The 27,476-nt window shown below is 41.3% G+C and overlaps 1 protein-coding gene across 3 annotated transcripts in view; it reads right to left on the reverse strand.

Moving 5' to 3' along the window:
* wdfy3 (WD repeat and FYVE domain containing 3) overlaps positions 1-27,476 on the reverse strand; it is a 407,868-nt gene that overhangs the window by 39,286 nt on the left and 341,106 nt on the right. For all 3 annotated transcript variants that reach the window (XM_041187506.1, XM_041187499.1, XM_041187492.1), the window contains 8 exons: positions 17,988-18,107; positions 16,757-16,874; positions 16,346-16,452; positions 16,055-16,208; positions 13,716-13,807; positions 12,730-12,942; positions 6,659-6,806; positions 2,535-2,689 (listed from right to left, as the gene is read on the reverse strand). In XM_041187506.1, coding sequence (XP_041043440.1) covers positions 2,535-2,689; positions 6,659-6,806; positions 12,730-12,942; positions 13,716-13,807; positions 16,055-16,208; positions 16,346-16,452; positions 16,757-16,874; positions 17,988-18,107 — 1,107 coding nt within the window. The remainder of the gene's footprint in view (positions 1-2,534; positions 2,690-6,658; positions 6,807-12,729; positions 12,943-13,715; positions 13,808-16,054; positions 16,209-16,345; positions 16,453-16,756; positions 16,875-17,987; positions 18,108-27,476) is intronic.

Genomic DNA, 27,476 nt, shown 5'->3' on the forward strand with positions numbered 1-27,476 from the left:
AGGTGATGGAATCCCCACTGAAATCTTTAAGCATAGAAGAGGGGAACTAACGTTGCAGTGCCATGTCCTTATCCTACAGATCTGGAATGAAGAGGTAGTCCCAAATGATCTTATGGACACCATGATTGCGACAATCTTCAAGAAATGAGACAAATCCAACTGCAGAAATTACCAAGCCATCTCCCTGTTTCCATTGCAGGAAAGGTCATTTCAAGGACCCTTACGAATTGACTTATTGCACTTGCTGAAGAGCTATTCCCCAAATCTCAATGCGAGTTTAGGCCATCAAGAGGTACGAACGACATGATTTTTACAGCTCACCGAACACAAGAAAAATGTCGCAAACAACATCAATCTCTTTACACAGCGTTCTTTAACTTGACAAAGGCCTTCGAGACTCTGTAGATCGTGAGGCACTCTGGAAGGTTCTGCTGAGTATGGATGTCCAAAATTTATTACCATCCTTTGCCTGCTTCTTGATGATATGCAAGCGCTGATCCTCAATATGGATCCATTATGGCCTCTTTTGAGGTTAAGGCAGGAGTAAAACAAGGTTGTGGCATTGTTCCAACTCTTTTTCTCGATCATCCTTACTGCCATGCTCCGCCTGATAGAGACAAGCTCCCTGCTGGAATGCTGTTTATTTATCGAATGGACAGTAAACTATTTAATCTCAGACGACTCCAATCAAAAACCAAGACCACACGGACCTCAGTCATTGAGCCCCAATACGCTGATGATGCGGCAGTAAGGGCTGTGTCTGAAATGGATCTCCAGAGTGAGGATGGGACTTACACTCAACATTCAGAAAACCAAAGTCCTCCAACAGCAAGCTCCAAATGCACACACCCCAGCCCCACTGAATAGAACTCATGACGAGTGCCTAGAAAATGTGGAACACTTCCAGTACCTCGCAAGTTATCTTTCACTGAAGGCTGACATTGACAAAGAAATCCAGTATTGCCTGAAATCTGCTGGTATAGCCTTTCACCATCTGAGGAAGTGAGTGTTTGAAGATCGTGACATCAAAACTGAAACTAAGCTCATGGTCTACCAAGCCTTCGTGATCCCTTCCTTATCGTGCGGGGCTGAAACGTGGACAGCATATAGGAGGCACCTCAAAGCACTGGGACCATATACCCAATGCTGCCTGCAGAAAATTTTACACTTTAATTGGAAGGACAGATGCACCAATATCAATGTTCTCTCACAAGCAGGCACCACAAGCATCGATGCTATGATCATCTGCCATTAGCTTCATTGGGTTGCTCATATAATTCGCATGTCAGGTACCAGGCTCCCAAAGCAGGTTATCTTCTCCCAGCTCAGTCAGGGCAGATGCACCAGAGGAGGACAGAATAAGCACTTCAAGGATGTGCTGAAAGCCAACATGTAGAAATTCAACATCGACATTAATTCCTGGGAGACCATGACCTTGGACTGAACCATATGGTGGCAGTGTCTGTGGGAAGGATCCCAGCATTTTGAGACGACAAATGAAGAGGTAAAGCAAAAGCAGCAAAAAGAACATGCCATGACTTGAACAACTAGATGTACCTTGTGACAACAAACCCCCTATGTGCTATAAAGTCTGCAGATCTAGAATCGGCCTCATCAGCCAACTTTGGACTCATGAAAGATAATCATCCTCTCTAGCGAGAGATAGCCAATAATAATGTTGATCTTCCCTTTAGTGCCTCAATTTGCATCAAGGTCAGGGGCCTAACGAGTCAAGCACAAAGCTTTTACACAGGCTTTCACACATCTTTGCACTCACTGAGGTGGGGTGATCCTTTACCCGAATTTCCAGCACCAGTCTTTTATGTACTATCAGCCTCATTGTATAATTTCACCATGCTTGAAAATTGCTCACTGGTGGCTCTCAAAAACGCATACCCAATGCTGATAATTTCCATTGCAATATTTCTTTTACGTTGCCCATAAATAATAGCAGTGACATTGTATGGTGCTGCTTATACAGCCAGTGCCTGTGCTCAAATGCAATATGTGAAACACTCAATACCACAAACTTTTCCATAACTTCATTTTGGAAACAGCGCTTTTTTTGGGCTTAGGCTAAGCTTTCGAAATTAAAGTGCTGAGTAGGTTTAAGTGGAGTATAGCAAGAAAGAAGGAGAATCACTCCCCTCTGTATAGATATCTAGAGAAGAAAAAATCAATTTTAATTACACATGCACATCAGGAAAATCACTTCGTCCAAGATCCAAAGAGTTTGAGCTTTGAGGCTACACTCATTATCGTGTGCAGCAGTTTAATTTTATGTTTAGACATTTGTGGCATTATGATCACAAGTTTATTTTCTGTAAATTTTAAAATTCAGAAATATGCTCAAAAAAAAATTAAGAATGTTTAAAGAATTCACCTAGATTGAAATGATAACAAAGCCAAAAACACTTGGAAGAGAATAACCCATTTCATATAGGTTTTGTCCAATACAACTATTTTTCCCATATCCTGGAGAACGGTGTTAAGTGGGAAAGAGTGCTGTAGTTAATAAAGTTCCAGTTACATACCTTGTCAGATTCGTAATTTGCAACTCTGCAACTGAGGTCTGCATATCCCCAGGCAAATGTTTTGTTCCAACTGGGAGGAATCAGCACTTTGTTTTGTTCTACTGCTAGAACACCTTTATCTGTGAAAATGATCTGCCCTACTGGTTCCTTGAGTTCTGTAGAAAAAGCTTATAGTCAGCATAATGTATTCTTATTTGGCATTACAGACAGAGAAGGGCAAGTTGTAAAATACATGAAAAGGAAAGGCATGTTTTACAGTTCATACAAAGGCACATCACTGCACTTTCAGCTGGGAGACCAGGGCACAAAATCTGTCAGGCACAACATTTGTATACAGTCTTATTTGATGGAATGGGTCATGTTCTACTGTACTTCTTGTTGGATCCCCCAAGGAACATAATTAACTGCAAATTTTGTCGTGGTAAACAAACTGGCATTTAATCTCTGAGACCAATGAGTCCTTTGTGCTCTAGGGTTTATGCTGTCTCAATAAAGTTTCACATAGGCACAAATCTCACTTAGAGTTACCACAGGCAAATGGGAAATGTTGTACTTGTAGAAGAAGAATCTGGTACCAAAAGGGCCAACATGGGACTGAGTACAGTGCCACCCACACGCTGATGTAAAGGAGGCCCACGACCTAGAGCTAAGGCCAGTCTAGAGATAGGTAGCAACATGTAAGGACCCATGTATGGGATCCTCTCCATACCTTTACACCTCTACTGTAAATATATATGTAGTTCCGTAATGCCAACAAAGACTTCTTTGTAACTTCAACAAGGCTGCTTCGTGGTGTCCAAGCAGTGTACCTCACAGGTAGTGACAACACAGCAGATCATGGTGGCAGCAAGGGGGTAAAAATCCACATCCTCGCTAAAAGACTGAAGAGCTCTCAACAAAAGGGTACCAGCATTGATTCTGCCCTGAAACAACCTTACTCAAGAAGCAAGATGCTGAGAAAACTCACCTGAGAAGCTTCAGAGACATGAGAGCCTGGCAGCAAAAAAAAAAGGCAGAAGTTAAGCTCAAGCAAAAGTCTCCACTGAATCCCTGTGGAAGATCAGCTTCAACAAAGCAGAGCCAACAACCTGCAGGGTGAGATAAAGTCCTTTCAAAGTTCCAGGCAAGCCAGTCCTGTGAATCATTTTCTTAAAATCTAGTCAGACGGAAACTCAATTGTGCATTTCGTCATGAGCCTGAACGCTGACTTGGCGCCCTCCCCACATGGCACTCCGAGTCCGGAATGTCATGAATTAAGACAAAAAAGGAAAGATCGAATACGGAGTTTTTTTAAAAAAAGGAAACAAATTGGCCCTTGTGATTCTTCGGCCTCCCAGCCAGCGAGTATTCTGCCCTCCTGAACCATCCCCAACCTACAGCAGGCTGTTGTGACTAAAACAATCCTCAACAGCAATCCAACCCACAGCCATTTTTAGGCTTCTTCTTCCCGAGTGGACCAATGCCTTCATTTTGAATTTTGCACCGAAATTATGAAGCACGTGCGCGAAAATCCTGTCTTCATCAATACCAGTGATGCCGTCTTGAAATCCCCAGCACTCTTAAAGGGACACCCACACATTAAAATATTTTAAAGATAGAACACAATTCTTCACTAACACCACCAACGGGCCTCTCATATGGCCCTGACCAATCTCACAATTGTAGTGATTGGAGGAAAAGGTTCCTGAGATATAGCATTGCTGCAAGGTTAAATAAGAAGTCGGAGGCAGAACAAGTTAGCACATTACTTTATTCCAAGCCATAGATGAATCATCTGCTAAATTTGGCGATGTTTTAAAATCTTTCAACTGTTTCTTCAACCTGAGATCTAACAAGATCTTGGAACGCACAAATTTAACAGGAGAGTCCAGCAGCCTAGGAAGCCTGATGATTCCTTCATCAATGATCTTTATTGCATGGCAGAAGGATGCAAATATGGTGATCTGAAATCCAAACTCATCCGAGACAGAATTGCGGTGGGTGTCGTTGATGATTCGCTCTCTGACCTTCTCCAAGCCAAAGATGACCTTACTCTCGATGAGGCTAATCTGCTAGTTCGGCGGATCGCGTTGTGAAGTCAACATAGGACCATTCTTAGAGGGGAATGCGCTTATTGGGTCAGAAGTCACACCTCTGTCCACCACATCAAGCCACATGCGTGCAGGCGGCTGTCCACCATGCCAAGCCATATGAGTGCAGGGACACTCTGAGCCAGGGTAAACCAACCCCCAACCATCCAGCAAAAACCACACCAGCGCCGCAGTGTCAAGCGCACTCACAGGAAGGGACAATGTCCTGTGAATGCTGCCAAATGCTTCTACTGCCACAGGGACACTTCAGTAAGCTGTACCAGTCATGACCTTAGCACCACACAGAGAACCTGAGAGCCATCAAAAAATGCTGTGGCTGTCGACTCAGACAACACATAGCCTTTATTCCTGGGCAACATGAGACAAAGCGACTCTTCCTTCTGGAATGCAGGCATCTCAATGAACAGCCATCTAACTAACTCTAGGTTAGATTCCTGCGCTGTCAGACAAGGAACCATGGCTCCAAGGCTGCTGGGTTCAAACGACGGACACTCCACTCTACAGTGCAGGGGGTGCCCAACTCCCAATCATTGGTATGATTCAGGAGCCATTGAGATATGGGAATAAACAGATTTTTCACTCCTCAGCAGAGACATCTGCATAGCTCTCGATCTCCTTCAACTAACAGAAGATGTGAAGACCACTATGGTTCCCACCCAGTCTGAAAGGCATCCACCTGAAGGCCCAACCACTACACACCACTCAAATGTTGACTTTATTTGTAACCTCTCTTATCTGTTGAGCAGGTCTGCTCTTCATTTCAGATCCTCAAACCTACCCAATGGCCGGACTAACCCACAGTGCAGGAGGTTACCACAGCAGCTCTGGCGGAGGTAATGCTGAAGCTGGAACAACCTCCAGAGAAGCCTTTGCCTCCACCAACAACCATGGTGCAGATGGTAGAGACGCCGACCAACACAGCCCCAACAATTACGAGCCACCATGCCGAAACCACAGCATCAGCTGGAAGCAGGTAGCAGTCTCACGCAAACACAACTACACAGAGGTGAGCTACCTCCCTAATCTTCTTCCAACCATAGGACTGGTCTCCCTCAACCGCAGAGAGCTTCCAGATGCCAGAAAAAGTACAACCTGACAAATACCGTTTTTGTCCATCCAGAAAAAAATGATCACCACTCACTACAAAAAATCAACCAGACCATCCAGGCATGGTGCAGCATCCATCGATAGAAGAAGTGTATGAAGCCATGCCTATATCCAGATATAACCTCCAAATTACCACTAAGATCTAGAACCTCTAGAACTCTCCCAACTGGACAGCAAATGAGACATGGCAGGGGTACAGGACGTCCAGACTGCCCGAATCTCCAATTTCAAAGACTTGGAGCAGGGATAGGGCAGTAAGAAAATTGTTAAAGCGTGCTGTTAATGTGGTAATGTTAATCATGAAGTAGGTTAGAGTTAGGATAGTTTACAGTTTCAACACTAAAGTTAAGTACACAAGACTTATAGTGATGTAAGGCTTGAAGCAAACTGCATGTAATCTAATGTCAGTCTATATCCGGGGGAGGTGTAGAAGAACGATTTGGAACCTAAATGGTTGACATAGGACTAAGTACAGTACCGCCCACACTATGATGTAAGAAGGCACAAGGCCTAGAGCTAAGACCAGTTTAGAGATAGGTAGCAACATGGAAGGTCCTAGTTTGGGATCCGTTCCATACCTTTAGCTTCAACTATAAATATGTACATGGTTCCATAATATCAATAAGGACTTCTTTGTAACTTCAACAAGACTGCTTCATGGTGCCTAAGCAGTACACATCAGAGTAATGACAACAGAACAGATCATTACTGATGCAGTTGGGCTCAAACATTCCAAAATAAATTGGAAATTTTGCAAAGGACAATGCTGGACAACAGCATAAATAGGCTAGATTCTGGATAATTTTAAATCTGGCTATGAAAAAGAATGTAAAAGTTATATTTGTCATTTTAAAATACAATTAGAGTCTCTTTCAAACAGAAATACATTACTAGCTATTCTTAACAGACAATTCTATCAGCTATCACCTTTAACAGGTGTCAAAGATGGTCTGAGATTATCCAAATGATGAAAGAAGATCTTGTCAGTGGCGCAGCTCAGAGAGGTTGGCACACCAGAAGATTCCCCATTATTCCGGCTTCGGGTTCGTTTTGGTGGATGAGGTTTTTTAAACAGCTGTAAGGAGTAATCAGAGTACAATAAACTACATATAATTCCATTAGTGCAATGTTTTCTGCCATTCCTGCACTTAATGCTGCAGATTATTTTAGGACTCAAATATTAGAAGACTGGTGGGTGATTCCCTACTTCCACAGCTTCAAGAGCGGACATACTGGTTGAGATCCAGGAAAGCTTTCGGCAATGTGTCCATCATAACAGAACAGGAAACCCCTTCTGTTAATTATTTTTGAACTATTGGAATTTATTTCTGTTCAAAAGCAGTCAAGCGTATCAGACTTTTTATTGAATTTAATTAAATATCAACCAGTAAATAAATTAACAGAGTTTACATTAGAAAGTTTATCTATTGTTGGTGAAAAACAAACAATAAAAGAGCTGGAATCTAAAGCAAAACTAATTTTCTATATACAGATAATATGTCTAGTTCTTGTAATTTTTTTCTGACTAGGAGAACTGGCAAGTCTATCTTGCATTTTTCTATGATACTTTCAATCAATTTGACTATATTTTGAGTTTCCCCATTGCACAGGTCTAACCACATATTTTTCATTGGTTACTTGTCTGAATTTTCATCATTGACACTGATTCAAAAATAATTGATCTCAGTCTGAGTTTGTTCAACATTATTCCATTTCCTCATCTCAGACCTAAATTTAAAAAAACACTTTGTAAATGCTGTAAGGTCAATTCAATGAACTAAGCTGGGCACGTGTATGCAGGTTTGGAACTGCAGCTATTTTTAACCTTCTCAAGTATTATGTTTAGATCTACTGGAACAGTCACTAAGCCAAACAAAAAAAAAAGAATGGGGCAGACGATGCTTGGCTGTTGTGGCAGATTCATGCTATAACTCCAGTGGATTCCATGGAATGACCACAAATTCCACTGGTTCCCAGATTAGCTCCAGTTTCCAATCTTGTTTGGAGATAGTGCCAAGGGCCAAGACTTGCTCCACCGAAGGCCCCATGCTTATGACTTCAAAGTGATTCAGCATATGTTTGGAGATCATAAGATGGTGTACACTGGCCTCATGTAGAGTTCCAGTCTAGGGAATTCCAAACAACAACATAAGCACTTTTTTAAAAAGAAAAAATGATTGACATTTATAGCTGGTCTTGCTGTAAAACAAGGGAACCAAAACAACAACTTTGTATTTATACAGTGCTTTTAACAAAGGAAAATGCACCAAAGCACTTCAAAGAAACAAAATCAGACAAAATTTGACACCAAGCCATAGATGATACTATTAGGACGGGTGAATTACAGCTTGATCAAAGGCATAGACCGGGATTTTTAGGATGGTGGGATTTCCCTTCCTGCCAGCGGAAGAGTGGGTGGCCAACGCATTGCCACCAACACTGGCTGCCCGCAGCCATTTAGGAGCGTTAATTGGCTGGAAGTGGGACCACCGCCCATCAGTTGGGAGGTTTGTGCCCCGTGTTAGTGAGTATAGAAATGGGAGGTTAGTCCAGATGAATGCATAGCTGCAGAGATGGTGCAGGAGAGAAAGCTTTAGATTTATGGGGCATTGGGACCGTTTCCGGGGGCGGTGGGACCAGTACAAGGTGGACGGGTTGCACCTGAACCAGAATGGGATCAACATTCTTGCGGGGAGGTTTGCTAGTGCTGTTGAGGAGGGTTTAAACTAACTTGGTAGGGGGATGGGATCCTGAAAGGAGGTTCAGCAGGGGGAGATGCACAGCCAAAATTAGGAGAGAGAGCAAGCGAGTCTGGAAGGCATATAAATTATAGGCTAGTTAAGGCACAAGGGAGTTTGGCAAGGTTGGATGGCATTTATTTTAATGCAAGGAGTGTGACGAATAAGGCAGATGAGTTGAGGGCGCAAATTAACACATGGAAATATGATGTCATTGCTGTCACAGAGACATGGTTGAGAAAGGGGCAGGATTGGCAGCTCAATATTTCAGGATATAGGGTCTTCAGGCGAGACAGGGAAGGAGGTAAAAGAGGAGGGGGTATCGCAATATTGATCAAGGAATCAATTACAGCAGTAAGTAGAGATGACATCTTAGAAGGCTCCTAATATGAAGCCATATGGGTAGAACTGAAAAACAAAAAAAGGAGCAACCACATTGCTGGGAGTGTACAATAGGCCCCCAAACAGTCAGAGAAAAGAGAAGAACAGATAGATAGGCAAATTTCAGGGAAGTGTAAAAATAATAGGGTAGTAATACTGGGGGATTTCAACTTCCCCAACATTAATTGGGTTAGTCATAGTGTGATAGGTTTAGGGGGAGCAGAATTCTTAAAATGCATTCAGAAGAGCTTTTTAAGCCAGTACGTAAAAGGTCCTACAAGAGATGGGGTGGTCCTGGTCTTAATTTTAGGGAATGAAGCCTGGCAAGTGGTAGAGGTATAAGTGAGGGAGCATTTTGCTCCGTTAGATTCAAGGTTGTTATGGAAAAGGGGCAAGGATGGGCCAGAAATCAGAGTTCTAAATTGGGGGAAGGCTGATTTTAATAAGATTAGATATGATTTGGTCAGAGTGGACAGGGAGCAGCTCCTTTTAGGTCAGAACAGTGGGGCTCATTCAAGAAGGAAATAGAGAGAGTACAGGGCCAACATATTCCAGTAAAGACAAAGGGTAGACTAACAAATCCAGGGATCCCTGGATGTCGAGGGATATACAGGATTGGACTAAGAGAAAAAGGAGGCTTATGGCAGGGCTCAAAACAGCGGAAGCCCTAGAGGGGTATAGAACGTGTAGGGGAAGAACTTAAAAAGTAAATTCGGAGAACAAAAAGAGGACAGGAAAACACATTGACAGGAAAATCTAAAGTTATTTTACAAGTACATTAAGAGTAAGAGGATAATTAGGGAAAGAGTCGGGCCCATTAAGGACCATAGTGATAATTTGTGTGTGGAGCCGGAAGACGTAGGTAGGGTTCTAAATGAATACTTTGTGTCGATGTTCACAAGCGAGAGGGATGACATGGGTATGGAAATCAGGCAGAAGGATTGTGATATGGTGGGGAAACTATTGGAAACAGTTCTGAGGGACAGAATTAATCCACACTTGGAGTGGCAGGGATTAATCAAGGTCAGTCAGCATGGTTTTGTTAAGGAGAGGTCATGTTTGACCAATTTGATTAAATTTGTTGAAGTGGTGACCAGGTGTGTAGATGAGGGCAATGCATTTGGCATAGTAACTCTTTCAAGTCTTTCGAGTACAAACACATTTCCATCTGTTCCTATTCAGATGAAGTTACATTGTTTCATAGTTTGCCATTGTGAGATTTGAACTCTTGATCTTGGGATTACAAACCCAGTACCATAACCATCTGGCTATTTAGGCCAAGCCTACATTTGGCATAGTATACTTAGACTTCAGCAAGGCCTTTGATAAGTTCCCTCATGAGAGACTGATAACCAAGGTAAGAGCTCAAGGGATCCGAGATAATTTGGCAAATTGGATCCAAAATTGGCTGAGTGGCAGGAAGCAAAGGGTGATTGTCGTGGAGTGTTTTTGTGACTGGATGCCTGTTTCCAGTGGGGTTCCACAGGGATCGATGTTGGGTTCCTTGCTGTTTGTGGTATATATAAGCAACTAGACTTGAATGTAGGAGGATTGATCAGTAAGTTCGTAAATTCGCGAATGATACGGAAATTGGTGGGGTGGTAAATAGTGAGGAGGATAGCCTTAGATTACAGGAGAATATAGATGGGCTGGTCAGATGGGCTGATCAGTGGCAAATGGAATTTAATCTGGATAAATGTGAGGTGATGCACTTGGGCAGGACAAACAAGGCACAGGAATACACGATGAATGGTAGGACCCTGAGAAGTACAGAGGATCAGAGGAACCTTGGTGTGCATGTCCACCAGTCCCTTAAGGTAGCAGGACAGGTAGATAAGGTGGCTAAGAAGGCATATGGGATACTTGCCTTTGTTAGCTAAGGCATAGAATATAAGAGCAAGGAGGTTATGCTGGAACTGTATAAAATGTTGGTTAGGCCACAGCCAGAGTATTGCCTGCAGTTCTGGAATCCGCATTATAGGAATGATGTGATTGCACTAGAGAGATTGCACAGAGCAGATTTACCTGGATCTGGCCTGGGCTGGAGAGTTTTAGTTATGTGGAGAGATTGGATAGGCTGGGGTTATTTTCCATGGAGCAGAGGAGATTGAGGGGGACATGATTGAGGTGTATAAAATTGTGAGGGGCAGAGATAGAGTAGCCAGGAAGGAACTTTTCCCCTTGGTGGAGGGATCAATAACCAGGGGACATAGATTTAATGTAAGTGTTAGGAGATTTAGAGGGGATGTGAGGAAGAATTGTTTTCACCCAGAGGGTGGTAGGAATCTCGAACTCACTGCTTGAAAGGGTGGTAGAGGCAGTAGCCCTCAAAACATTTAAGAAGTATTTGGATGTGCACTTGCAATGCCATGGCAGACAAGGCTATGGGCCTGGTGCTGGAAAATGGGGTTAGAATAATTATGTACTTGTTTGACTGGTACAGACTCGATGGGCCGAAGGGCCTTTTTCTGTGCTGTAGACCTCTATGACTCTAAGTCCCACCTCAGAAATCTGCTGGTCAATCTTTAGTCCAAGCAGCTCCAGGAGCTGCAGTGGACAGGAGTGGGTCTGCCAGCAGTTGCCAGAGTCTAGGTCCTGAGGGTCTCACGGAGGCATGGCCGGGGGAATGGTGGGCAGGAGGGGGTGGGAGTGTTAGTGGAAGGGCTGAGCTGGGGAGGGAGCACCCGTAGGGGCCAGACCTTGTGGGAGGGATGCCTGATGTAGAAATGGGGTCATTGATGGAGGCATCTCCACTCCCCCTTCCCACCTGAGGCCTGAGCAGGGTCACTTTCTGAGCTTACCCTGCCCCTGAACTCCTCCCACCAGCCCGAAAATTGAAGCCGGGCAAGAAATGGCCCTTAAATGTTCATTAATTGGCTACTTAAAGTCCTCAATTGGGGCAAGGGAAGGTGGGCGGGCATGGGCTTCACCTATCCCACCATAAAATCACAGAGGTTGGGGCAGGTGGGAGTCCAGTGGGAAGGCCATCAAGAATATATCAGCATCTCATCATCTACAAAGCCACCAGCAGGAAAACATGAAATTCTGCCCATAGGTTTTATGGGCGGTCAATAAAAAGGAGAAATACAAATGTGGAAAGGTTTGGTGTGGGAATTCAAAAAGCTTTGGACAGAGACGAATGAAGGCATGGTCAGCGATGATGGGATGAAGGGAATGCAGAATGCACAATAGGTGGAAGAATGCAATGTTCTTAGAGGGCTGTAGGAGATTACAAAGATAGAGGGGGATAGGTCAAAAAGTGATTTGAACATAAGAATGAGAATCTTAAAATCAACTGTTCTAAAACAGGAACCTAATATAGGTCAGCAAGCAGAAATGATGGAACTTGAGTTGATGCAGGTTAAGATATTGACAGCACAGTTTTAGATGAGCTCAAGTTTATGGAGGGTAGAGGATGGAAAGGTGGCCAGGACAGCAATGGAATAATCAAGGCTAGAAGTAACAAAGTGCACAAATAAGGGCCAGAATTGTGCGTTATGCAATCTATCCTCTTTACGTGGGTGCTCCATTATGTGGTGCCAGACTGCAAATGCCTACCGTCAATATGTTGAGTTGCTAATGTGGTGTGGTTCAAACACAGGCCTGAAACTTTACCACAAAGGAGGAAGCACGTAATACTGGTTGGTTCTGGAGTAGCTTTGGAAAATGTCATGGAGGAAGATTACTTTGGGAGATTTCAATAAGAGAGGGAGAGAATATATGGAAAAGAATGAGAGGCACATACCCTCATAAAAAAGGAATAAAAATCTCAACTTGTGTGCTTTAATGTAGATTATCTGCAATGCATAAAGCAAAATATGTATCATGTATAAAACAGAATGCATGTACTATATAAGTAAAATGCAGGAGATTTCTTACCTGTTTTGGAATTTGTCCAAAATTATTTATGAAGCCGATAGTTGCAGTTTCCTTGAGTGGATCATTGATATTATAAATGTCCACTTGCCCTTCATAAAAGAGATGGTGAAAGACATTGACTGCTTCTACTGCAGGTGCACCTTGCTGTTTGTAGCCAAAGATCAAGTCGATCCATTCATGTAAGTGTGAACTGACATAGTCGCATTCCAGTGCCTGAAACAAAGACATAAATTAAAGATACAGCAAAAATTTAACCGATCAAATAGGGTGATGTAAAATCAACATTTATTTCAAATGTAAACATCTGTCTCTTTATATGAGAGAAGTGATGACTTTTACTTAACACTAAAGATAACTAGTATATTCAAAGTACAATAACATTATATATTTTTGTACAATTGTTCAAAATGTTTATTCTTTGAATTTGGGATAACAGCAAAAATACCACCAACCTATACAATCCTGCATGCCAATACTGCCAGTGCCAATAGGAGGAGTACTTAATGCGAGGTGGGTCAGTTTTCCATTTGATGAGAAGTCATATTTAGTGGACCAGCTAAAACACTGTAATGGAACTGCAGACTACACAGACACTTCTACTGTACTGGAATTAAAAACAGAATGCCAGACTCCTGCAATCTGCAATTGGAGGGGATTTTATCTAGCATTCCAGGGAATAAGTGAAACCTCCAGATGTGGCAGTCATTCTGATTATTTAGCATCATGTGATTGGAAAGCCAGTGCTACAATAATTTAGCAACCATGCTACTTAAATATTCTATTTGCTGTAATGACAAATTACCTAAATATACAAACTTGATCAATGTTGTTTAAAATAGAATATTGAACACCCTTCATCCTGAAGCTCAAACATTTAAAATTAATACAAGATAAATGCATATAAATATTTTGAACTCAAGAATCTCAGTGCTAAGTAATACATAACATAAATAGTCAAAGAAAAATATTAGTGGCAGTAATATTACCTTACGATGAACTCTGATGAATTCTCTTGGGTCCCCTTTAGCCCATGGTGGCAGCAATACATCACCCAATTTTGTACCATTCTGCTTATAACCTAGATATAGATTAATGATTATTGTAAACACGATTAAAAAGCATACCCAATTTACATTCACTATGTTTGCTCATCCAGATAGAGAACCACATGCCATGATCAAGGGCTCCAGCAGGGAGTTGGTCTATGTGCACCTTGCGAAATCCTGGGCACATGGCAAATATTTCACGCAAATTAAAACTGGAAATTTATAGGTTGCCCACCTGCAATTTCTCTGACATGATCCTTGCAAGCACATCTCCTCACTGGGAGCACTGGATTTAGGAATCAACCCTAAAAGGCTGTTCTGGCAGAGGTGAAATGCAAATAACGTTGGCACTCGGCATCATCAACACCAATACGCTTGCGAATTTTACTTAAGCACAACAATTTCCATAGTATGTAAAATGCTTCTTTCATGAGAAGTCTAAAGTCATCATTTCAAATTTCTCCCATCACAACCATGAAGGTCACAAGGTCGAAAATGTTGTGAAAATTGATGGGGCTCCATGATCCTTACTACGCTGCACAACTTTGTAGAAATTCATTTCCTGTCTTAGGTATTCCTTACGTGATCCAACTATTGCTGTCTAATTATTCTGCAGGCTTCCAAAGCATCAGGCATGCATGTGACAAAGTCCAAAGAGCCACTTAATATTACCAATAGCAGTTGGGGGGTGGCGTGTTGTCTGTACCTTACATAGATTTTCCAGCCGCAAACGTATAGCTTCAATGTGGGTTGTTGATTTTTGGGATTGATCTGCTCCTGCTCTCCTACCAGCAAGTTTTTACACATTCAGCTAAATATTTGCATATCTGTTGCTCCATAATCAACTAGGTGCCAAGGTGTGGCATTAATTTTCACTAAATTGGTTCATTTAAGGCTTTTCATCTATGTAGCACAATATGCTTCTTTTATAGATCCTTACTACCACAAGAAATGGCTGGACCACATGAAGTACTATCAGGCCCTGTTCTCGCCTGCAAAAACTTCCCACTATTCCAGGATCACCCAAGAATGCAAACATATCTCCAGCCTCTTTTCTCTGCAAACTGTCATCTTGAATTCCTCTCTCCCCTATCTCCTCCAACCTCATCTCCAACATGTGTAAGGAGCTCATGATTGCTTTGTCACTAAGATTGAAATCATCCAATCAGCTGCTTCTGCCACTGCCCTCCCTCCTCCGAGCCCACCAGGCCAAATTTCCTCTTAGTTCCCTTCTGCACGAGTCCTGAACTTGCATATTTCTCTAGTTTCTCCTCCATCTTCTTGTTTCCTCTCAGAGGTCAGCTTGTCCATGACATTCACTTCTGCACTCGACTCTATTTCCACTAAACTACTGATCGTCCAATATTCCCTCCTGGGTCCCATTTTAGTTGATATTGTTAACTATTCTTTCTCCTCAGGTATTGTTCCCCTCCCTTTCAAATCTGCCGTCATCATTCCTCTCCTAAAATGCCAACCAGATTCCTCCATTTTTGCAAACTATCATCCAATCTCCAACCTCCCTTTCTACTCCAAGTCCTTGACATCTTGTCACTTCCGAATGAGCCCAGCTTTTCCAGAATTACATGTTTGAATCTGTCCAATCACACAATTAGAGAAAAGTACCCCCTAGAGACATCTGCTGTTCCCCAAGTGTACACATACCAAACTTTGAGAACCACTGATTTAGATTAATTTTTACTTAGCTGAGAATCCCTGTGGATGAACTCAACCTATTTTGAAACATAAAGATGAATTTTCAATCCAGAAAATTAACTATTTTTTTTAGGGACGCTGCAAAATTTCAGGAGAGACATTAAACCATGGCTCCAACTGCCCATTCAGGTGGGTGTAAAATATTTCATATCACTATTCCATGAAGAGCCCTGGTGTCCTTTTCAATATTTATTTCCCAACCAACAGTATTAAAACAAATTAATGCCAAGTGCAAACTGATTGCCATATATACCTACATTGCAACAGTGACCACATTTCAAAAATACTTAATTGGCTATAGAGCTCTTTGGGCTGTGAACGGCTTTATATAAATGCAAGTTTTTTTCTTTTATTATATGATAAAATTCAACATTTATAAATGGTAAATTCATAATCTTACATTTTTTAAAAGGAACTTTGCTCAAACGGATTAGAGGCTGGACAATTGTATGTAGTATATATCAGCCTTATTTCCAAACTGCAGTCCCTTCAAATACAGCTTAATGTTAGTAGTGTGGGTCAGTGAATCTTTTCTATAATCTCTATGCTCACATGCACAGTCCTACCTAGGTCAAAGTTGTTGGAGTTTAGGAGAAACTCTGGAAGGTAAAAGAATTCTGGGATGAGTTCTTTTACGTCAGCCATGTTGTGTTTGGATGCCGAATACCAGGCCTCTCGCACACTGTGAAACATACGGTCAGCTAGATCAAAATGACCACCCTGGGAAAGGAGAATGACAAGCAAATAACATGATGAAGGTTCAACAATGAAAAAATGTTCTTTCCTTGAATTTAAAACTAGATACGTTAGCTTGAAGTTGGTGCTGAAATAATTACACATGCAATTGCACGAGTTACCTGAAGCCGGAGAAATATTTGAGTGAATGGCTCCATTCTTACTAAATATGAAGCTACAATCATGGCAGAAGAATAGTGTGTACCATAATGATATGCTGGTGTTTCACCTAGAAATCAAGAACAGGACACAAATTAACCACAATCACATTACATTATTTTCAAAATAAATAGCTTGTTCCAAATAAAAATAAAATGTACACACCACTAATATTTTAAATTATACTGTTAAAGAAGCATTTCATCCAGTTTAACATTTCATTTCTAATATCAAAATTTGTAACGAAACTGCTCATGAAAATCTGAGTGGCAGCAATCAGAAAAACTGCAAACAGTGATAGTTCTGCATAGAAAAGGTACTACTTATATTGCATGCAAGTAGAATTATACTTCCATCTCTGTAAATTTCTTTACCATTTGGGTCTTCCCAGTCCTTATAGCGTTTCTTATACTGAGCTAATCTCTCATCGGTCTGAGCCCCCATTGGTTTAGCCAGGTTCCTAAACGTTTTGGGATTTGTAAGATCAAGTTCCTATATAAAGAAAAGGAATTACTCACAAACACTTGCTTTTGGGTTTTTTAGCAGATAAATCAGAAGTAAAATTATAGTTTTGGTGAGTCACATGAAAAAGAAATTACTAAAGGTTTAAAATATATCAATATTCAGCAGTTCAGTCTTCTATTATTACAATTCAATCTCACATACACTTTGCTTGTGAAGTCTGGATCTAACCAACTGTTAACTGATATATCAATATTGTTCACTAAGGGCTGCTTTTAAATTATATCTTTAAATGGACGTGCATGAAATGCTGATATTCGGGGAAGTTAGAAAATATTTCTAAATATTCCTAGTATTCTCAGGGTTCAGTAACGATTACATTGAATTAACAAGCCAGAGAACCTGAGTTCAAGCCATCATGGCAGTTCAAGAATAAGGATCAAATTAGTAAAAAAAATCTGTAAATAAAGAAATGGTATCAAGAAGCAGCTACTGGGTTGTTGAAAAAAAACAACTGATCCATTACAACAATAGTTTGAATTTATATAGTGCCTTTATTGTGGTACAATGTTCCCAGGCGCTTCACAGGAGTGTTATCAAACAAAATTTGACTCCGAGGCAAGTAGACATTAAGGCAGATAACCATAAGCTTGGTTTAAAACAATGGTTTAAAACAATGTCTTGAAGGAGGAAAGTGAGGTCAAGCTGAAGAGATTTATGGAGACAGTTTCAGAGGTTAGGGCCTTAGCAGCTGAAGGCATGACCAACAATGGAGGAGATTAAAATCAAGGATGCACAAGAGGCCACAATTGGAGAACTGCAGGTATCTTGGAGGGTTCTAGGATATTACAAAGAGACAGAGATAGACAAAGCTATGGAGGGAGATTTGAAAACATTAGGGAATGAAACCTGCCAATTAATGAGATTAACACTTAACTATATTTGAAGTGACTTAGAAAGAAACTCAGCTGTATCAAGCCATGTGGGCAACTAGGAATGGGCGTTGTTAGAGAAGCCCACATTTCCAAAATGAAACAAAATTACAATGTAGTTGTAAACAACTATTTAATAAAACACAATAAGGTATAAATCAATGTTCCTTCATAGACACTTTTAGATAATTGATTTCAAAAGCTTTCATACCTCAGAATCATAATCTGCAAGGATCCATGGAAATACTGGATACTGCATCAAGTCATTGTAGGATCTGCCTGCTAATGTGTTTAGATGCATGAGATATTGGAAATTACTGATTTCTCCTCTCTAGAAGAAAGGCAACAAAGAATGTAATGATCTTGTTTCTTTTGTTACACACACAAAGCAACAAACTTAAAATAATTTTATTCATAAGCATTAGATAGATCAAGGATATCCAACTTTCTGGGGTCACATGTTCTACAAGTCAAAGCTAGTGAGTGGGCAGCTTATCAGCAAGACCTCCATACACTAAAAATGGGAGGACCCACTTTATCGCAAAAACTTGATATTTGAAACCTTCTACATAGAGAATAAAATGAAGCATTCCTTTTCCCCATCTCACTCTAAAATGAAAAGTCTCTTGGTTTAATTAAAGTATTGCCATGGGTTTAATCACTTGTGCAAAGAAACCTTGCGGGAAAAGTGGGAAGAAGTGTGGTGAAGTTTAGGTTAATAGAAGCCAAGGTTTGGTGTTGGGTGGCTCACATGAAAGGAAAGAGAATGTGTGGCTGAAAGACTCATGTGGGAAGGAGAAGCTCCATTTCATGGGACACTTCCACCAGTACTGGACAGGAAGAAGCTGTGGTGCTGGGACAAGCTCCACCCGAACAGGAGTGGGACCAGTGTATAAGCGGAAAGGATCAATAAGGCTGTCACAGAATCACAGAATTGTTACGGTGCAGAAGGAAGCTATTTAGCCCATCGTGTCTGCACCAGCTCTCCAAATGAGCATTATGAATCAGTGCCATTCGCCTGCCTTTTCCCTGTACCCTGCACTTTGATTATTTAAATAGAAACATCTCGTCATCATCAAAGCCTTGATTGAACCTGCCTCCACCACCCTCCCAGGCAGTGCATTCCAGACCTGAACCATTTGCTGTGTGAAAGAAATTTTTCTCACATCGCATTTGCTTCTTTTGCAAATCACTTTAAATCTGTGCCCTCTTGTTCTCGATCCTTTTATGAGCAGGAACAGTTTCTCCCTATCTACTCTGTCCAGCTCCCTCACAATTTTGAACATCTCTATCAAATCTCTTAGCCTTCCCTTCTCCAAGGAGAACAGTCCTAACTTCTCTATTTTCATAACTGAAGTTTTTTGTAAACCTCTTCTGCACTGTCTCCAATGTGTTCACGTCCTTCCTAAGGTCCCTCTGCTTCTGTACACCCTTAAGAGTTGCACCCCTTATTTTACATCGTCTCTCCATGTTCTTCCTACCAAAATTAATCACCTCATACTTCTCTATATTGAACTTCATCTGCCCACTTGACCAACTTGTCCATGTCCTTCTGAAGTTCTAAACTGTCCTCCTAACAGTTTACAATGCTTTTAAGTTATGTATCACACCCAAACTTTGAAATTGTCCTCTGCACACCAAGATCGAGATCATTAATGTATATCAGGAAAGGAAAGGGTCCCAATACCGACTCCTGGGGAACTCCACTACAAACCTTCCTCCAGTCCAAAAAATACCCATTAACCATTACTCGCTGTTTTCTATTACTCAGTCAATTTTGCATCAACATTGCTACTGTCCCTTTTATTCCATAAGCTATAAACTTTTCTCAAGTCTGTTGTGCAGCACTGTATTGAATGCCTTTTGGAAGTCCATGTACTCCACATCAACAGCATTACTCTCATCAACCCTCTATGTTAGCTCTTCAAAAAAAGCTCCAGCAAGTTAAACACGATTTTCCCTTAAGAAATCCATGCTGGCTCTTCCTAATAAATCAACATTTTTCCACGTGACGACTAGGTCTATCCTGAATATTTGTTTCTAGAAGCCTCCCCACCACTGAGGTTAAACTGACTGATCTGTAATTGCTGGGCTTATCCTTACAACCTTTTTTGAACAAGGGTGTAATGTTTGCAATTCTCTAGTCCTCCGGCACTGATTATGGCCTGTGCCCCTGTAATTTCCACTCTCACTTCCTTCAATATCCTTGGATGCATCTCATCCAGTCCCTTGTAAACTTTAAGTACCGACAGTTTATCCAATACCACCACCTTATCAATTTTGGTCCCTTCCAGTGACAGAGTTTCCTCCTCTGTCACTGTGGCCTGGGTAGCATCTGCTTCCTTGGTAAAGACAAATGCAAAGTGCTCATTTAACACCTGAGCCATGCCCCCTCCTCCATGTGTAAATCCCCTTTTTGGTACCTAATCAGCCCTACTCCTATCTTTACCACCCTTTCACTATTTACGTACGTATCGAAAACTTTGGGAGTAATTCTGGTCGCCATATTATGAAAAGGATATAGATGCTCTCGAGATGATGATACTGGAGCTGGGAGGTTATACGCATCAGGAAATATTGCACTGGCTGGGGCTCTTTTCTCTTAAAAATGAGAAGACTAAGGGTGATCCGATTGAATTATTTTGAAATCATGCAGGGGTTTGATTGGGTAGATGTGGCGATGTTTCCACTTGCAGCGGATGCCAGAACTAGAGGCCATATACAGAAGATGGTGATTAATAAATCCAATAAGGAATTAATGAGAAACTTCTTTATCTAGACAGTGGTTAGGTTTTGAAAATTGCTACTGTAAAGCACTGATTTATTCAAAACTGGAGTGTTGTGCCCAATCCTGGCCACTGCACTTCAGGAAGGACGAGAAGACCTTAGAGATGGTGCAGAAAACATTTACTACAATAGTTCCAGGGATGAGGGACCTCAGTTGTGGATAGATTGGTAAAGTTAGGGCTGTTCTCCTTAGAGAAGAGAAGGTTAAGAAGAGATTTGTTGGAGGGGTTCAAAATCTTGAGGGTTCTAGACAGAGTAGATAGAGAAAAACTGTTCCCATTCGTGGCAGAGTCTAGAACTAGAGAACACAGATTTAAGAATTATAAAAAAATATCAAAGGCGACAGAAGGAAAAACTTTTTTATGCAGAAAGTGATTACGATCCAGAACATATTCATTCAATCATGGCTTTCAAAAAGGAATTATATGAAAGGCTAATGGAAGAGTAGGGGACTAGCTTGATTGTTCTTGCAATTGGGCCCAATGGCCTCCTTCTGAGTTGTAACCAATCTATTATAAAGAATAGTTGACATGACTAGCAAAGTTGTATAAACAAATCGGGGAAAAAGGACTACAATGACATATTGATGGGGTTAGATCAAGAAAGGTGGGAGGAGGTCTGCGAAACAAATATTATGTAACACTGCTTGATAGTGAATTGGAACTGAACTCTCTGCACTCTTGAACATACCTGATATTCCCACTCCTGTCCCTCTCCGAAGCTTGGATAGTTCAGCTCTGAAGGGGCAGAATCTTCTGCTCTCCGGCTATGAGCATGAATAGGGACCATTTGCAGGTCTCAACACCACTCTGAACGTCAGGGTGTTGCCCGGGAGATCTTCCTGGAGATAACCCATTAAGATGCCTCCTCCAGGTCCGTTGCCCAATTGAGGACCACGAGCTGAGGCTGCAGGCTTAATCAGTGAATTGGTGGGCAACATTCTCTAATTCTCCAGGCCAAGGAAATTTAGAGGGATAAAACTCAAATAAATGTGCAAAGAAAGAACTTACAAAAACTTTGCAAGTCAAATGCTGGACAATCTGCCTTAAACAAATTTATCTAGTGAGACAACTTTTTAAATTTATGCTTTCACAGGATGTGGGCTTCACTGGCTAGGCCAGCATTTATTGCCCATACCTAATTGCCCTTGAGAAGGTGATGGTAAGCCACCTTCTCAAATCACTGCAGTCCAACTGGTGTTGTTATACCGACAGTGCTGTTAGGAAGGGAGTTCCATGATTTTGACCTAGCGACAATTAAGGAACAGTGATATAGTTCCAAGTCATGATGATGTGTGGCTTGGAGGGGAACTTGCAGATAGTGGTGTTCCTATGCATCTGCTGCCCTTGTCTCTCTAGGTGCTAAAGGTTGTGGTTTGGAAGGTGATGCCAAAGGAGCCTCAGTGAGTTCCCGCAGTGCAACTTGTGGATGGAACACACTGCTGCCACTGTCCGTTGGTGGTGGAGTGCCAATCAAGTGGGCTGCTTTGTCCTGGATGGTGTCAAGCTTCTTGAGTGTTGTTAGAACTGCACTCATCCAGGCATGTGGAAAGTATTCCATCATGCTTAATTGATTCAGTTTTTGTTTTAAAAACCACATTTAAGGAATGTCATAAACCAATGTACATCAACATGCAAAAGGGGAAACATGATCAGGAGCTATGGGGTACAGGCTTTACATAAGTGGACACACAAAAATAAGCAACAAATGAAAGTCATCACTAAGAATGGAATATAAGTCATGTTCCTCATCACAAATATTTGGCAAATAGTCAAGAACAACAAAAACTAGGTCTAATATGCAATTTAGATGCTGATTAATTTGACTACAGATTCAATGATGCTGCCTAACATGACACTGATTGAATGATCGCGTTGCAAAACTTTTGCTGCATATTCTGTTATATTTACATGCAAAGTGGGAGAGGCAATGCAATCAGTGGAGGCAGTCAGAAAATTCACAATGAGTTGGGACAAAATATGGGTGTGGGCAGGTGAAATTTAATGGAGACAATGATGTATACGTCACAAAAGAAGGAAAAGAAATAAGTGTGACGCACACTATGAATGGCGTTGAACAACTGTGAATAGCCAAGCATGGAACTGAAAGAGACCTAGGAATCTTAGTAGAATTGACTCTAAGAAATAAAAACATAGAAAAGTTATGGCGCAGAAAGAGGCCATTCAGCCCACTGTGTCTGTGCCGGCCATGAGAGAAAAAAAAACTGGCCGCTCATTTTTAATTCCACTTTCCAGCACCTGGTCTGTAGCCTTGCAGGTTATAGCACTTCAGATACAGATCCAGGTGAATGTTTCAGCCTCAACCAATAATTTAGGCAGTACATTCCAGACACCCTCCACCTTCTGGATGAAAACGTTTTTCCTCATGTGCCCTCTAATCCATCTACCAATCACCTTAAATCTATGCCCCCTGGTAATTGACCCCTCAGCTAGGGGAAACAGTTCTTTACTGTCTAAAACAAAAACAGAATTACCTGGAAAAACTCAGCAGGTCTGGCAGCATCGGCGGAGAAGAAAAGAGTTGACGTTTCGAGTCCTCATGACCCTTCGACAGAACTTGCGTTCGAGTCCAAGAAAGAGTTGAAATTTTCTTCTCCGCCGATGCTGCCAGACCTGCTGAGTTTTTCTAGGTAATTCTGTTTTTGTTTTGGATTTCCAGCATCCGCAGTTTTTTTGTTTTTATCTTTACTGTCTACCCTATCTAGGCCCCTCATAATTTTGTACACCTCAGTTCGGTCACCCTTAGCCTTCTTCAAGCCCTGCCAATCTCCTCTGTACTCTCTCTAGAGTAACTATGTGCTTTCTGTAATGTGGTGACCAGAACTGTACACAAAATTCCAGCTGTGGCCACAGGGATCTGTGGACATACAATCCAAGTCTCTCACTTCTTCTACCCCTCTCAATATCCCCCCATTTATTGAGTATTCCTCAGCTTTGTTTTCCCTCCTCAAATGCATTACTTCACACTTCTCTGGATTGAATTCCATTTGCTACTTATCAACCCACTCAACCAAACCATTGATATAATTCTGGAGGTAACAGCTATCCTCTTCACTATCAACTACACGGCCAATTTTTGTTTCATCCACAAATTTCCCAATCATGCCTCCTGTATTTTAAGTCCAAATCATAACATATACAACAAACACCAAGGGACCCAACACCGAGCCCTGTGGAACGCCACTGGAAACCACTTTCCACTCGCAAAAACATCCACCGACCATTATCCTTTGTTTCCTGTCACTGAGCCAATTTTGGATCCAACTCACCACCTTCCCTGTATTACATCGAATCTCACTTTTCTGAGCAGTTTGCTGTGTGGGACCTTATCAAATGCCTTACTGAAATCCATGTAGATAACATCCACTGCAATACCCTCATCAATCCTCCTTGTACTTCCTCAAAAAATTCTATTAACTTAGTAAGATACGATCTTCCCCTAATAAAACCATGCTGACTATCCCTGAGCAACCTGTGCTATTCTAAGTGACAGTTTATCGTGTCTCTCAGAATTGATTCCAATAATTTGCCCACCGCTGAAATCAGGCTGACCAGCCTACAATTTTCTGGCCTATCCCTCATACTTTTTAAAATATTGGTACAACATTCGCAGACCATCAATCCTCTGGTACCTTGCCTGTATCTACTGAAGATTGGTATATGATCCTCAAAGCATTCGCTGTTTCCTCCTTGGCTTCCTTTAACAACCTGGGATATAATCCATCTGGCCCTGGTGATTTATCCGCCTCCAAAGATGCCAGTTCCTCCACTACTTCCTCTCTCATTATGCTTATTGTATTTAATATTTCACACTTTTCCTCTTTAACTAGAATGTCAGCATCATCTCTTTTCGTGAAGACAGAGACAAGATACTCATTTAGAACCCTGCCCACATCTTCAGCATCAACGCACAAGTTACCATGTACATCTCTGACAGGCCCTACCCTTACCTTAGTTATCCCCTTGCTCTTAATGTACTGGTAAAACATCTTTGGATTTTCTTTGATTTTACTTGTCAATACTTTTTCGCATCCTCTCGCTTTGCCTTCCTAATTTCCTTTATCACTTAACTCCTGTACTTTCTATACTCCTCTAGGCTTTCTAGTGTTAAGCTTTTTGTGACTGTCATAGGTCTCTTTTTCTGCTTTATCTTACACTGTATGCGTTTGGATAACCAGGGGGGTTTTAGATTTGGCAGAACCACCTTTTTTCTTTGTGGGGGCATCGGGTCATAGAGTTTTATAGCATGGAAAGAGGCCCTTTGACCCATCATGTCTGCACTGGTCATCAAGTTCCTATCAACTTTAATCCCATTTTCCAGCACTTGGCCTCGTATGCTATGGCATTTCAAGTGTTCATCTAAATACTCCTTAAATGTTGTGAGGGTTCCCGTCTCTGCCACCCTTTCAGGCAGTAAGTTCCAGATACCCCCCAGCCTCTCAGTGAAAAAATATTTTCCTCAAATCCCCTCTAAACCTCCTGCCTCTTACCCTAATTCGATGCATCATGGTTATTGGACCCTCCACTAAGAGGAAAAGTTTCTTCCTATCTACTCTATCTATGCCCCTCATAATTTTGTACATCACAATCAGGACCCCCTCAGCCTTCTCTGCTCTAAGGAAAACAACCCCAGCCTATCTAGTCTCTCTTCAAAGCTGAAATGCTCCTGTCCAGGCAACATCCTGGTGAATCTCCTCTGCACTCGTTCTAGTGCAATCACATCGTTCCTATAGTGGGCAACCAGAGCTGTACACAGTGTTCCAGCTGTGGCCTAACATTTTATACAGCTCCATCGTAACCTCCCTGCTCTTGTATTCAATGCCTCAGCTAATAAAGGCAAGTATCCCATATGCCTTTTAACCACTTAATTTACCTGTCCTACTGCCTTCAAGGATCTATGGACATGCACACCAAGGTCCCTCTGATCATCTGTACTTCCTAGGGTCCTACCATTCACCGTATACTCCCTTGTCTTGTTAGTCAAGTCTGGAGATGGTTTTAGCGGTTTTGACTCAAAGTTTCAAACATGAATGGGCAAAGGACTGTTACATGTTTAAATATAAGCAACCAAATAGAATTAACATCTTCCATGCAAATGTCATCACAGCTGAAAAGGGATTGTAAACCAGCTACGTTGTTTTCAATGAAAATCAGAGTCATTTGCATGCTATTAGGTGCTTCAGATAGTATTTTGGATAAAAACCACAGTTACTTGAAAATTTTGACATTTTGTCATAAAGAAAGTTGATTGGCATGGGCAAAACTGGGTAATTTTTACTTGAAACTCTTTATCCTTCAGTAGGTAGCTTCAGAGAAAGGTAACGTTAAAAGATTTGGTTCCTCCAATTGTGTATTTTTCATGGCTCTCTCATTCTCTCAATGGCTTTTTCTTTCATTCCCCCCTCCTATTTTCTGGAACCAAATTAAACAACCAATCCTCCTTAACTTTATATGACTTTGATGTGATCCATTAGAATTCACAAGATACGCATCAATAAGGAATGTTACTAGGCCAATCCTTCTGGAAAACCCTCATAATACATATAGCATACATAACATAGCATAGAATCTAATTTTCTTAAAGATTTCCTGAGCTTTCATTTCCACTATTCCACCCAGAGGTCCATTCCATGTGTAGGCCACACAATGTGTGCAGAAGAACTTCCTGACATCAGTCCTAAATTTACTTTTCACTATTTTGAAGCCAAATCTCCTTGTGTTACTGTCACGGTTCAGTTTGTGGTATGATAACATAGGACACAGTTAGCCATTTAACCCTTCGAGCCTGTTCCACCATTCAATGAGATCACAGCTGATCTGCGACCCAATTCCATATCCCTTAATACATTTGGTTAACAAAAATCTAGCAACCTCAGATTTAAAATTTACAATTCATCTAGTATCAGTTGCCATTTGCAGAAGAGAGTTCCATACTCCTACATTCCTATGCATGAAGAAATGTTTCTTAATTTCACTCCTGAAAGGTCAGGCTATAGATTTTAGATTATGCCTCCTAGTCCAAGACTCCCTAACCAGTTTCTATCTATTCTCCTTAATTACCAGAAAACTTCGGATGGATCACCCATTCTAAATTCCAAGGAATACAACACTAATTTGTGTAATCTCTTGTAATTTACCTCTTGGAGTCCATGTACCATTCTAGTAAATCTAGTCTGCATTCCATCCAAGGCCAATATATCCTTTCTAAGATGTGGTGCTCAAAACTGCTCACAGCACTCCAGTTGTGATCTAACCAGGGCTTTAATTAGTTGAAACATGACTTTTACCCTCTTTTATACTAGTCATCTAAATATAAAGGCCAGTATTCTTCTGGACTTAGCTTTTTTTATACTGAGCACTATTTTACATTCAAAATCACCTCCTGTCAATGTTGAAATGCCCATGTTTCTCCATTTTCTCCCCTCATAACTGAGTCCTCTAATCAGCCCTGTGGCTTTTCTGTAAAATGTCTCCTGAGGTTGGCTGTCCTAGTGACTGAGTGACCAAAAAATGGGCACAATGCTCAGGGCACTGTATGAATTCAACAAGGCTTCTTCCAACTTGTATGTTTGTGTTAGATCTTTGGTTCAGCTTTCTATTTGATTATTCAATGCTTTTTACCAAAAAACATTCATGGGATGTGAGCATCGTTGGCAAGGCCAGGATTCATTGCCTATTCCTAATTGTTCTTGAGAAGGTGCTGGTCAGCCACCTTCATGAACTACTTCACTGTCATAGGTACACCAACAGTTAGGAGTGAATTCCAGGTTTTTGACCCAGCAATAGTGAAAGTATGACAATATGTTTCCAAGTCAGTTCTGCAGTGACTACACATGTAGAATTATGACTTCATTAAGTTATTTCAGCACGACTCATTGACTACCTATGTTGCT

This window comes from Carcharodon carcharias, chromosome 1, assembly GCF_017639515.1.
Source record: "Carcharodon carcharias isolate sCarCar2 chromosome 1, sCarCar2.pri, whole genome shotgun sequence".
Classification (NCBI taxonomy): Eukaryota; Metazoa; Chordata; class Chondrichthyes; order Lamniformes; family Lamnidae; genus Carcharodon; species Carcharodon carcharias.